The sequence below is a fragment of the Balaenoptera acutorostrata genome, chromosome 7 (genome assembly GCF_949987535.1).
Source record: "Balaenoptera acutorostrata chromosome 7, mBalAcu1.1, whole genome shotgun sequence".
Lineage (NCBI taxonomy): Eukaryota > Metazoa > Chordata > Mammalia > Artiodactyla > Balaenopteridae > Balaenoptera > Balaenoptera acutorostrata.
Genome location: NC_080070.1, coordinates 109228263 through 109241993, shown reverse-complemented (window position 1 = coordinate 109241993; position 13731 = coordinate 109228263). Strand labels below are relative to the sequence as shown.

The following is a 13731-nucleotide window of genomic DNA, read 5'->3' as shown; positions in this document are numbered from 1 at the left end:
AGCCACGGCTGACGCTGTTTAATTCTGCATGACGGGTGGGGCGGCATCCACTCATGGCACCGAGGCTCCCTCCTCTGACTCACAACCTCCTGCATCCCGGCAGCGGCTCGCAGGCCTTCCTCCTTGGCGCCCTGCCCTCCGCTCCTATGTCTCCAGGTTGACCCCAGCTGGTCACCCAAACCTCTCACATCTGCCCTTCTCTCACACACTCACTCCCCTTCTCCAGGAGTCAGCTCGCCCTGCCCTGCCTGTCCTGCCCTGAGCCCCATTTCTCTCCCCTGGCCAGTGCCACACCCATCCACAGCTCCCACGTCACACGGGTGCCACTGCATCCTGGCCTGGAGAGTACTGGCCCATGGATGCACCAGGACCGCGAAACCCAAAGCTCTCCCTGACCTGCTTGTATCCTGAAGAAATACTGTGGCCACCTGTGTCCCGTGCCCCTCACCTGAGCCCTGCACCCCTCACCTGGGTCCTGCGCTCCTCACCTGTGTCCTGCGCCCCTCACCTGAGCCCTGCGCCCCTCACCTGGGTCCTGCACTCCTCACCTGTGTCCTGCGCCCCTCACCTGAGCCCTGCACCCCTCATCTGAGCCCCGGAAGTGGCTCAGTCACCCTCAGTCGTGTCCAGATCACTTTCCCAGGGCAGAGTGACCTTCAGCGCTCACACAGGATGGTCACAAGCCTTCCTGTGTGCACAGCAGCCCTCGATCCATAGTGTACCGCATCCCTGACCTCCTGCAGAGGGTTCTCAAACCTGATTTGCAGGAGAGGCAGTGAAGGCCCAGGGAGGTGCGGGAGGACTCAGGATGACCCAGCCCTTGAGGACCCCAGGGCCCTGACTCCAAGTTCCATCCCCTCCCCTCCCCCACGGCCCTCCCCTCACGGGCAACAGGCCAGGCCCAGGACACAAGGTCAGCGGGGACACCCTCCCATGTGCGCAGAGCCCAAGGCCTGAGAAGCAGTGATCTGAGGAGAACGAAGGAGCCATTAGTCCTTAAGAAGGCTCTGCACACGACCCCGTCTGGAGCCTACCTTTCGCCGATGGGAGGGCACGATAAAAAAGGTCTCGATGTTGTGAGTTTTCAGAAAACTGTTCCTCTCGTGCCCATGGCCCGGCTCCACCTCGTAGTCACCATTCAGGCACGCCAGGGTGGTCTCTGTGATGTGAACCTTCCTACGGAAAAGGAGGCGGAGATTCGGACGGAGCCTCCCCTGCGGGGCCGCCGCTGGTGCTGGGCAGCATTGGGCGATGCTCTGCGGGGTCCTGGCAGAGGTGCCCCCCCTCACGGGCGAGCTCTGGAAGGAACACTCAGACTCCCTGGGGCATACGCACAGGAGGACCGACAGGTGGGGTGGGGCAGGGGAGGGACCCCAGGAGAGAGGCGGAAGCGTGCAAAGGAGGGCTGCAGGCAGAGGGGATGAGGGGCCAGAGGGACACAAGAGGAACTGAAGGGGAGGAAGGCAGCAAGAGTCAGAGGACACAGAAAGGACGGCGAGGGAAGGAGAGGGTGGCGAGGTGAGGGGAGAAGCGAGGCCCCTCCCCCGGCTGCGGTCCCCAAACCCCCAGGGCGGGAGGACCCCAGCCCGACATCAGGGCCGCACTGTCCCCACACAAAGTGGGTGGGCAGGAACAGAGCCGTGTGCGCGGCATTCACGCCCACCCCAGTGAGTTTTCTGGTGAGAGAAGGAGAAATCCTCAGTCAGCATAGCCTGAGCAAACACCAGCACCCACGTAACCTAGACACATGGCCTGAGCTTCCAGCCCTTAGCAAGGCCCGAGCACTCGGGCTTAGGGAGAAACACAAACTCCCCAGCATGCAAAACACTCCCTGCAAAGACCTGAGCCCTCACGTCCCCAAACAGTCTCCTGAATTCCTTGGTCGGGGAGGGGCACTGAGGCAGGAGTGAGCATCCCCCCACTGCTGGCCCTGAGGGCACCTGGGACACAGTCACCCCATCAGCCTGGCCCTGGACTGCAGACGGCACCAACGGTCTCTAGAAATGCATGCGTGTCCACTCATTCATTCACTGGTCGCCCTCCCTCCCTCCCTTCCTTCCACCACAGAGAGGGACAGCACAGTCCCGTCGCTGAGCTGAGGGGCCAATAGGGAGGCAGAAACATCAGCACCTGCTCTCAGCGCAGATCACCTCAGGCTCCGGAAAAGAGGAGGGGTCTCGGGCGCACGCTGCCCTAAAAGCACACGGCGGGAATGGACAGCACCCAGGCTCCCAGCCTGGACTGGGGAGAAACTGGAGGCCTGGCTGGTCCTGAGCAGCAAGGCCACTACAGGGGGCAGGGCCACCTCACTTGCAAGTGCTGCCCAGCACTCACGGGGCGACGCCTCACCCAACACAGGCGGTGGGAGTGAAGACAGCCAGCCACGCTAGCTCGCCTGCCCTGGAGACGGAGGGTGGGGATGCCCAGTGTCTGCCATCCCTAAGGCCCGCAGCACCAGAGCCGTTATTGATGAGGCTGTCTTGCCCAGGGTAATAGGGGTGGGGAGATGTGGGACCTGGGGCGCAGGGGGCCCACCATACCCTGGAGCTGGGGGTGGTACGCAGGTGACCCCAATCATGGTTCCTACCTGAGGACCCCTGGGGCGGGGGGGTGGGTAGGCCATTTGCTCAGGACCCAATTTCACTTGCTTCCAGGCAGCCTGGAACATGCATCCAGCACATCAGTTTGGGGCTGACCACGAGCCGTGTGTGCTTCGGGGCAGCAGAGAGGGCTGTGTGGTCTCCTGCCACCAAGAAGCTGGAGGCCATCTCCATGCAAGAAGCAGACAGGTGCCCCATCCCTCCCTGGCCTTGGCCTCTCCAAGGCAAACACTCAGGGTGTATGGCCTTGGGAAGGAGTCCATGAACCAAGTCCCAGGGGTCCCAGCATGAGATGCTGGGGTAAAGACACAGCAGTGATTCATTCCTCCCATCTGTCCACCCGTCCATCTGTCTGTCTGACCAGCCACACTCCCCGAATACCCAATGAATAGAAGATAAGTGCTTGCAGAATGGATGTATGGAAGATGGATGGGTGGATGGAAGGAAGTATGGAGGATGGGTGGATGGATGTATGAGTGGATAGGTGGGTGGTGACGAAAGCAAAAGAAGGACCAAGGGGGAAGGGGGAGGGATGGATTGGGAGTTTGGGATTAGCAGATGCAAACTGTTATATAGAGAATGGATCAACAACAAGGTCTTACTGCACAGAACAGGGAACTATATTCAATATCCTGTGACAAACCATAATGGAAAAGAATATGAAAAAGAACGTATTGATATATATATATGTGTAACTAAATCACTTCGCTGTGCAGTAGAAATTAACACAACATTGTGAATCAACTATGCTTCAATAAAATAAAATTTTTTTTAAGAATGAAGGAATCACATTAAGAATAGTGCGAGAAAGAGCAAACCTAAAGAGAGACAGAGTGAGGAAACCCTGAGAAGCTCCAGGGCCTGGGAGTCTTGGAAGGTTACTGGAAAAGCCCCATCACATGCGCCCCCCAACCCCCGCTGCAAGGGCAAGGCAGGACCCCGAGGGGTGCACACACCATGTGGGCCAGGCCCCTAGAGGCACTGGGGAGGGTGGCGTCAGCAGCCCCTGGTCCCCACTCACGGAGCAGCTTTCCAGCAACCCCTCCCAGGCCAGCTTCCTTCCGCTCCTCCCCCTTCCCTGCGGGGAGAGTCGCAATGCTCTGTCTCCCTGGAGCCAGGCAGTCTCGCTTCGGCCCTCGTGTGCCCTGAACCCTCTGCTGAGGCCACCGCTGGCTGCACGCACCCGATCTGGTGTCCAGCCCTCATTCTGCAGCACTGAACACAGCTGACGGCTCTCCTTCCTCCCCGGCCCTCCTCCTGGCTGCCCGCACTCCCTCTCACCACGCCGCCCTCCCCTGCTCCTCTTCCTGTCTCCCGCTCCCCTTCTCTCAGGAACTCTCAGGCTCGGGCCTTCATCATCTTCCCTCCTCCTTGCACATCCTCCTGGCGCTCCGTGCGCAGTGCCAGGGTCTCAGTGCCCCCAAGGGCCTGTGAGCTCCCCAGACCCCCGCCCAGCTCCGAACTGACCTCAGTGCCCAGGAGACCCAGGCTGACAGGTGATAAAGGCACCTCCCCCTGGCCGCATGTCGTGCTCCCCTCTCTGCATCCCCCAGAGTGCTCCCTGTGGCCCCCCAAGAACGTGAACCCTACCGGGGCCGAGGGCTCTGTCTTTGCCGCCGACGCCACCCTCCCCCCTCCTGGAAAAGCCAGGTGCTCTGTAAACACTATGGTCCCGAGGGGGGTGTCTCCGAAAGGGGGAGAGGAGGGGAGGAGGGAAGAAAGAAGCAAAGCAGAGAGCAGGGCAGGCAGGACGCGGCCCCCCCGTGGGACTGGTAGGGAGGGTGAAAGGAGGGAAGCTACAGGTCAGCCGGAACTTGAAAGAGGCCCCGGCCAGGTGCAGGGGCCTGCGGAGCGGGGTCCCTGGCGGTGGGAAGTCCGTGTGCTTGTCCGCACGGCAGGCGGAACGCTTAAAGACCTCAGTGGGCAGGGGAGGAGGGAGGTGGGCGGCTCCTGACACCACCTGGCCGGCCAAGGGGCTGGACTTCGTGCAGGACAGCGGGGCTGCGGGCGGGCTGCTGCTGGGGTTCACTCTGGCGCCCAGAGGGCGAGGCGCAGGCACAGTGAGAAGGTGTCCCCCACCCCCCCCGAGACCCTGCTCTGAAGGGTGGAGAACAGGAGGAGGAGTGGAGGGGTGCTGGAAGGACGGGGCCCTGAAGGAAGGAGGGGTCGGTGGCCGTGAGGGCCCCCCCCAGGGGGACGTTCAGAGGCAGCCCGGGTCACAGATGACAATGCCGTGATTTTTGAGCTCGCTCAGAAATGCCGTGGCCACTCCCGTGGCAGGCTCAGCGTGGATTCAGGCTCGTTGGATTCTAATCTCCGGGCTTGCTGCTTTCTCGAGCCCCGTAAGCCCTCCTTTCCTGTGATTTCAAAGCCACTCTCCAGAGCGAGTGGCCTTGGATGCCAGTGGTCCCTCGGCCGAGCTCAGGGCCTTGGCACAAGGAAAGGTGTCACCTGTTTCCACCACCTCCCCCAAAAAGTCAGGCCAGGAGGGAGGGGGGAAGATGCAGCCCAGAGGACGCCAGGTCTCTAGGGTGAGAACAGGACAGCTGGGGACAGGCAGCCAGGGTCAGAGAGGCCCTGAGGCCCCTCAGAGCGGAGGGCACAGAGCTTGGCCCTGAGGTTCATAAGACAGAAGCAGACGCGCGTGTGCAGGAGCCTAGCGCTCAGCTCTAGCCCCGGGGAACCGCAGCTGGGCCCCGCAGCAGCCGCGAGCACGGCCCGCCACCCCTCTAAGAGGCGGAAATCGGGAGGGTGGGACCATGCGAGTGCGCCTCAGAGCCCCCTTTTCTGCAATCCCATCATCCCCCTGCCGCCCACCGTTTGTGGAGGGAGGGGAGTTCCCGTTCAGTTCTCGGGTTAATGTTTTCACCGTACATGATGCCTTGGCTCTGTGGAATGGTTTGAAGAAAATGAGACCAAAGGAGGCGACTGTAATTAGAAAGCATTAGGAGTGCACGGACCAACGAGAAATGCATCCTCCTCACTCTAGAGGAAAATCTGTAACTTCCCTAGTGGGGCTCTAAAGGCAGAACACTTTCCACGGAAAGTCTGAGAAAGAAAGCAAAATGAGAAGCAACAGTCAGCACTCAGGACAGCTCCTAGCCAGGCAGACCTCCGGGGCCTTCTGTCTCCTCCTCCAGGGTCGGCTTGCCCGCTCTCTATGGGGGCCTTGGGGATGGGGCTGGGACAGCTGGGCGTTCCCAGATCCCCAGGCAGAAGGTTGAATTAGAATCCCCCGCCCCTGCCCTCAGGGTCCCCGATTTACCCAGGCAGGCCGGCGGCTTCCATGACGTTCGCCAGGGTCACGTCGTTGGACCACACGTCGTACTGCCACTTGCGCAGGCCCAGGACCCCGCAGAGGACCCTGCCGGTGTGCAGCCCCACACGCATGTTCAGGTCCACCTCGGTGGCCTCGGCCACGGACCTGCAGCAAACACAGGCAGGGCGTGGGGCTGGGGCCCCGTGGTCTGCCCCCTCAGGGCCATGAGCACAGGGGAGCAGGGGCATGGGGGGATCTCCTGACCCAGTCAGCCTGACCCCTGAGCTGTGGCCGCTGGTGGGCAGAGGTCACTCCAAGCTGGCTCCCCCCTGCTCCCTGGCCACTGGCCGTCTCACAAGGCATCCCACCTCCCCTCTCCCCCTCCCCACCCAGAGCAGCAGCAGGAGAGAAATGAGCCCAGGACCCCCGATCCAGGACCCCGATCCTGCTCTGGGTGCCACTGACCTGATCAGGGGTGCTCGCGCCTGCTTGCTAGCCAGGGGCCAGCGTGAGAGCCTCGGGGAATATCTGACAGGGTCCCAGGAGCCCTGGGAACGGTCAAGGTTTGACCCCGAGTTCCCTGACTGAGAGGGTGGGCTGCAGACCCAGCCTGTGGGGAGGCCCGAGGCTCCACAAACCTGCCCCAAACAACAGGGGGACCTTGTGGGTTGTACACTGTGCGTCCGTCAACTCAAGGGAGAAAACAAGACACGCGGACGCTGAAATCAGACTGCAGGGCCAGTGCACACGCGCTCCACCTCCCCAGGCGCTCGTGTCTCTGGGCTCAGCCCCGGCTGAGGAAAGGGCTGGCATGAAGCCCTGAGGGACCCAGGAGAGGCCACCCTCGGAGGCGGGGACAGCATCACCGGAAGCACTCGTGAGAAGAAACAGGAGGTGGCTTTAAAAGTTCCCTGGAGAGAGATTCACGGCAGTCATGTAGGCGGGTTGCGCGCAGAAATCCCCTCGGGGGACACGAGGACGCCCCGTATGGTTTCTCCAGCCCCACGAGGCCCACAGTGAAGTGAGATGCAGGAAGTACACAAAGGGCCTGTGATCGCACAGCCAGAGCGCAGGGGACGCACCGCGGCCGCGGGGAGGCCCTCTGATGTCACTTTTCTGGATTTTCCACTTCTCCCCGAAAGCAAGAGATTATTTAATCTTTAAAAAGTCTGAAGCATGTTGTTGAGGAAGCATTATCGGGCCTGGCTGGTGGACAGAACTGCAAGGAAGCCGTGAGGGCGGGGAGGGGGTCAGCCATGGCGTCCCCAGCCCTCCCCACCCTGGGCGGGTCCAAAGGTGGCCCCGACCGGCAGGCGTGTTGGATGGGGCTCTCCAGCCGGTGGAGACGTTCCGTAGCAAGAAGGGCAGGAAGATGGAGCTGAGGCTCAGGGACATGGCGGTCCCATGATTAGGACATCGGCTGTGAGAGGGAAGGGAGGCTGGGAGACCAAAGGCACACAGGGCCACACTGCCACCACCCTCGGGCAGCCCGACATGGACTACCCACCCTCCGTCCCCTCCCAACAGCAGGTGCCCTGTAGTCCAACCACATCTAGACCTGCCCCCCCAGTACAGCAGGTGCCCCGGGCCTGTGGGCAAAATCTCACTCCTGCTCCAAGACTCAGGGCTGATTCATGTGCATCCCACCCTGTTCAAACATAACATAGGCCCAGCCCAGATGCTGCCTCCAGGAAGCCCTCCCAGATTCTTCACCACAGCAAACCCACCCCCGTCCCTGCCCAGACCCTTGTCACTCTGCTTCTGCTATGATAGCTGGGCCAGGCTCCATCAGAGGAGACTACTGCATCCACATGGCCACATGGCTGGGCTGACTCCACTGACCAGAGGCTTGGTGGACATCCTAGGGCCCTCCCGGAGAGTGGGTTGCAAGCTTCCTGGGAGGGGCTGCCCCAGGCCATTCCTCACCTGTGCCTTGTCCCAGGCGGCTGGGACTTCCCACCTACCCCACCCCCAATGGCTGCAAGCTGTAACAGGGCTTAGCCGCTGGATAGATGCATTCCGGCCACAGCGCCCACCACTGGCCCCTTGGGTTTGGTGTCAGCCCAAGGGAGAAGGAAGGTGGCAGCTGACACCTCCAGCCCTGGCTTAGCTTCCACAGCCCACCTGCGTCTACAGTGTCCTGACTAGCCCCATCCCACCTGGTGGTCACTGCGCGTGAGCCTGCCTCCACGCTCGGTACCTGGAAGTCGTCTGTGCCTGGACGGGCCTGCCGCCTGCTGACTCGAGGCCCATCCACAAGGGGTCCTGGCCACTAGCCTCCCAGGGCCTGGTGTAACACCCGGTCCTGGACCCTCGTGAGTAAACGGTGTGGAATGAGAGTTCAGTTCCCCTTGCCGACACAGATCCTGACCACCGCCAGCTCGCTGCCCTCCAAAAAAAAACCCTTAATTTAAAAGACTGAAGAAGGACGAGGGGCTTCAAATGATGATGAAATAAAGAGACTGGGAATCTTCATCTGGAACAAAATGAATGTCACCAGGACACAACTTAAGTCCACAACATCGCAAGGAGGGCGACAGAGAAGGAAAGTCCCGAAGCCTTGGCTCACGTGCCTCTGACAGCAAAGGAGCCTGTTCCGTGCAGCAGAAGAGAGGACAGAGCTGGGCCACCCCGCGGGAAGGCTGGGCCGAAACAGCCTAGCATCCCCAGAGACTCTGGAACTATCCCATGATCTCTTCCTAGCAGGTTACTGATGCATGATGCCCTTACTAACGGTCCACGATTTATTCACCATCATTAACAGGAGTAGCAGCGTTAAAGAGGCGAACACTTACACCCGGGGTGCACCTCGGGCTGGGTCCCCAGAGCTCCACCTCCCCAGCCTGGCTCGTGCACACTCAGCTGCCTCAATGCCAACGTCCTGTCCTCAGATCAAAACCTGGAGGCTGTGACCAGGAAGGGACAGGACCTGTGGGGCAGGGTCGAGGACAGAGTGTGAGGAGGAGCACGGCGGGGGGGGGGGGGGGGGGGGGGGGGCGGGGTAACCCCGTTTGTCAGTAATGGCACAGGATGCGTGAGGCTCACTGGACCCAGCCCACCTGCCCTGCCCTGACTTCCACCTGCAGACCGTTCGCCCACTGCCCGGCAGGGCTTCCTGCCAGCCAGACCACAGAAGCCCCTGCCACGGCCCCCCGCCCCGCGCGGCCTCCACTCAAACCTCCCCCCCATCCCAGCCTGTCTTCGAACCAGGAGCAGTTCTGCCTGTAACTGCTCACTTCACCCACCGAGGGCCTGTCCCCCAGAACCGTGGTACGCGCGGGCCCCAGAGGCGTGCCAAGACGCTGCCTTCCCAGCTGGCCCTCGAGCCCGGCCTCACTGTCCTCCGTATTCAGGGGGCCAGGCCAGACCGTAGAACCAGATACGTCTGCACAGGGTCCCGGGCATCCTGGTGTTCAGCTTTGATAACCTCAGAAGTCTGAGTGCCACGAATTTACAACAAAGGTTTTGTGGAAGTCTGACTGTTCACATATCTTCACTACCTATTTAGTTGTATACACTTTGAATGTGTTCTTTTCAATTTTAACTCTTTTTTCATTCGTTTGCCAACCGCCAGTGAAAGGTACTGAAACAAGAAAACTAAGGTTTAAAAAAAATTTTTTTTTAATTCACAAAAAGAAATGAGTTTGGGAAATGTAAATAAGTAAACCTGCAGAAGATGTTTTTGTGCATTTTAAGCATTTCTACTTCTGCAGTCGTGCAAGGGCAAAGGGCAGGGGGACTTCTGGGACCCACGTCCAACCTTCCTCAAGGAGGCCTTCCTGCCCCCAGTGTGCAGGGCCTTTGCCAGCCTCCACCCAACCTGTGCAGCCCAGGACACTCCACCAATTCACCCCATCTGTCATCCCTTCCAGCAGGTTCTCAATTGCGGGAACAGCAGATGTGCAGTGAGCTGGACAGTCACTTGTAGATAAATCCTGCCTCAAGAACTGTCTCACTCTAAATAACCAACAAGGACCTACTGTACAGCATGGGGAACCATACTCAATATCTTGTAATAACCTGTAAGGGGAAGAAGTCTGAAAAAGAATAGATATACATATATATGTGTAACTGAATCGCTTTGCTGTACACCTGAAACTAACATAACATTGTAAATCAACTATACTACAATTTAAAAATTGTTGGACTTCCCTGGTGGCACAGTGGTTGAGAATCCGCCTGCCAATGCAGGGGACACAGGTTCGAGCCCTGGTCCGGGAAGATCCCACATACCACGGAGCAACTAAGCCCATGCTCCACAACTACTGAGACTGCGCTCTAGAGCCTGTGAACCACAACTACTGAGCCCGCGAGCCACAACTACTGAAGCCCGTGCACCTAGAGCCCGTGCTCCACAACAAGAGAAGCCACCGCAATGAGCTAAAAAAAAATTGTATGAAAAACAGAAAAAAAAAAACCCCAAAAACCTGTCTCACTGAAGAGCGTTTGCCAAGAACTGAGAAAACTGAAGGAGGGGGAGGACCAGGCCTCCAGAACAATCAGAAATGACTTTTGTCACTCGGCCATCTCTTCTCATTCGACCTCCAGCCTTGGGCTGCTCCAGCCTGGGCACATCGGGTCTACCCATGACCTGAGCACAGGCAAGCTGGCCTTACCAGCTCAAAGACGGGTCAGGGAAGGAAGAGCACATGTCATTTACTTCTACTTAACTCAATATAGTGAACCAAAATTACCCAGACCACAAGCAAAGCCACGTCTGGATGAAGTATTTAGCAAAATGGTACCCTGCATGTTTGGAGGTCTGATTCGTGATTTGCTAATGCCTGTGATGGGCAAGGTGCTCCCCGTGGAGTGGACAAACCCCATTCCTGTAAGTGCACAGAGTCCTGATGCTTTGGAGCCCAAGGGAGGGACAGCAGCAGCCCAGCTGGCTCACCTCTGAGCTGGCTCCCTTTTCTGGGGGTTAATGAATTGAGGACCGCAGTGGCTGGGGACCCAGCATCTTCCGTGCCAGCCCATTTAACCTGGGATCCCATTTAATTCCCACAACAGCTCAGAGATGCAAACACGGTTTCTGCATGTCACAGCAGAGAAAATCAGGGATGCAAGGAAACCAAAGCATCACCTCAAGGATGGGGAGCCAGGAACCCAGGGGGCCTGTCTGCTTCCTCGGGCAGGAAGCCCCCAGCCCACTCAGGAACAGCTGCATCTGGGGACTGATGGCTTGGACTCTAGGAAGTGTTCTTGTACCAGACTTGGCTGCATAGGAGCAGTTTCCTTGGGTTTGATCTAATATTCAAGGCCTGACAGAGGGAAGCTGGCGCTGGGGTGCAGGAAAGGGTGGAGGCACAGATCTCACGTGGGCAGCACACCCACTGGTGGGGGGGGAGCAGGTTCAGGCCTGGGTACCCTGGGGAGGGGCTGCAGAACTTAGGGTCAAAGACATAGGTCCAAGCAGCACGACACCACCAGGAGTCCTGGAGAAACCTCCCCAGAACCTTCAAGGTCAAGGACTAGCCCCTGACCACCAGGACGCAGGGCTTGGACGTGGCCATGAGGTTGGTCCCACTGCCCTGGTCTCTGCCAATCCAACCTCGCTCAGAGCCCCGGATGTCATGAAACCATCACTCCCATTTTACAGATGGGGAAACTGAGAGCCAGGGTCACAGCTCTGCATGGGCAAGACCAAGCCAGTCACCACACTTTGTGGGCACGTAAGGCTCTTCCCACTCTATCTCCATTCCTCCCACAGGCAGCTGCCATCTGGCCAAAACCAGGAATATATATATGACTTTAAATTATTATTAAAAATCACACCAACAACAATTAACATGTGGTGGTTTTTTTTAAGAGCATATTGCACACCTTAATGAGGTCCACAAGTTAGAGAGGAGGATCTGATTTGGGTGTTGAGGGCAGATGGGGGCCAGATTCCCCAGAGCAGGAGCCCGGGGGGCCTCGGGCACGGCCACTCCACTGGGAGGGGGTAAGAGCCCTGGGACTCCACATTCAAGGCTGCATTCTTCGCTCGGTCTTTTACACGGAGCATGGAACATCTTTCCATCTGTTTTCCCCATAGAAATGAACTTTCTACCAAATGGAAAGAAGATCATTCCTCACTTCTTGGCCAAGGAGAAGACCCTCGACCCCTCCGGTCTCACACAAGGTCAGAGCCGGTCTGGCTGCACGCCTGCCTGCTCCTGCCCTTGCAGAGATTTCTCCCTCGGTTTTTACAGATTCCTTATTCAGCTCCTCTCTGTCCGGCGGCAGCAAGCGCCTGACCCACACAAGTCGGTCCTGCACTCACAAGGGCTGGAATGGATTGCCCTGTTTTCTGAAGCGAGCGACGCTGGTGGATGTGCTTCCTGCAAAGCGTCCGCCCGAAGAGGGAGCTGACAACAGCGGCCCGACACCCCCACGGTGGGACTCGCGCACCCCCCGAACCTGGGCATCTGCACCACCACGCACGACGTCCGCACGGGATGCTTCAGGAATCTCATAGCCTTGCCAACCATCCCTCCTGCCTTTGGCTCTCCTCTGTCCGCTCAGAGGTCCCCAGGCCTGCAGCAGACCTCTCTGTGGCCCTGGCAAGGGACATCTCGGCACCGCAGCCTCTTCTGCTTCCTGGTCACCCACGGCGCTGTGCCCGCGACCCAGGGCCACCTCTGGCCTCCCCAAAGAGCAGGCCGGTCAACAACCAGCCTCTTCTCCAGTTCAGCTTCTTTCCTCCAGAGCAGGGGCTGCGTACTGAAATCACCTGCGGGGTTGGGGGGGGCTTTTCCACCCTCAATCCTAGACCACAGCCCAGACCAGCTGCCACTGGCTCTCCGGGCAGAGCAGGCCTCAGGGATTCGACTGGCCCAGGCAATGCTGACACACAGCTCCCAGCTCCTGAGAAGCGGGGTACCAGGCCGAGCACGCCGGCGAGGTGCTGAGCGCCGTGCTTCTGCGCACAGTGTGCAGGTGTGTGGACCCCGCAGTCGGCCTCGCAAGGACTGTGCAGTTGAGCCCGCTGTGCTTCCCATCTCGTTCCATTCTTGTGCTATTACTTCTCTCCTCCCAAGTGTGAAATCACACCAGGCCCTGGTAACCCCATCTCACTGAGCCGAAGCCATCTCTCCAGGCTGTCGAGAAGCTGGAACGTGGCTCTAAGCTCCGTGCACCAGCTCAACCTCCCAGCTCCACACCCTCCTTAACTAGACGGAAGGCTCCCTACCACCTAATCCCCGGACGAGGACCATGAGGAGATGAGGGCGGCTAAGAACGGAGCAGGCCAGGCCCCCAGTGTTCCAGAAATACTCACCTGCTCCATCCAGCCCTCTCTCCACAGACAGCACCTGACACCTGGTCACCTGCCCGCGTGGACAAGCACATGTGATTCCTTGTCAACCGGAACGCGGCCGGATTTGAGCCAACCCTTTCCCGCAATCGACTCCTTGAACATCTTATCCGGCTAAGCTCGAAGGGTCGTTTCTTTTGGCCTAATGCATAGCTGGCAATACCCTAGATCACCGTGGACAAAGAAATGCAGTCCCCACAAAATGCAAAGAAGGTGATCACAGAGGCAGAGCTGCACAGAGCAGGCGGGACTTCCCCACCCAGCACCTCGCCACGTGGCTCTGGGTCTCTGCAGCCCCGGCACAGGTGATCCACCTCGGACACGCCGGCCAGGACAAGGCGGGCCTGCACGGCAGGGCACTCACGTGATGGTGTCGATCATGTCCAGGCCCATCTCCACACAGCAGTGGGCGTGGTCAGTCTTGGGCTGAGTGAGGCCAGACACGCAGTAGTAGCAGTCTCCCAGGATCTTGATGCGGCGGCAGTGGTTCTCCTTCGGGCGAGAGGGCAAAGGGCATGTTAGTGACGCACCTGGGGCCACCCGAGCACCTGCGGCTCTGTCACCACCAGGTG

At 59.3% G+C, this 13731-nt stretch overlaps 1 protein-coding gene across 1 annotated transcript in view; it reads right to left on the bottom strand.

The window, feature by feature from the left end:
- Positions 1-13731, bottom strand: part of ADCY1 (adenylate cyclase 1) — a 120536-nt gene that overhangs the window by 45192 nt on the left and 61613 nt on the right. The window contains exons 5-7 of the mRNA XM_007187686.3: positions 13524-13651; positions 5866-6024; positions 1035-1176 (exon numbers count right to left, since the gene is read on the bottom strand). Coding sequence (XP_007187748.2) covers positions 1035-1176; positions 5866-6024; positions 13524-13651 — 429 coding nt within the window. The remainder of the gene's footprint in view (positions 1-1034; positions 1177-5865; positions 6025-13523; positions 13652-13731) is intronic.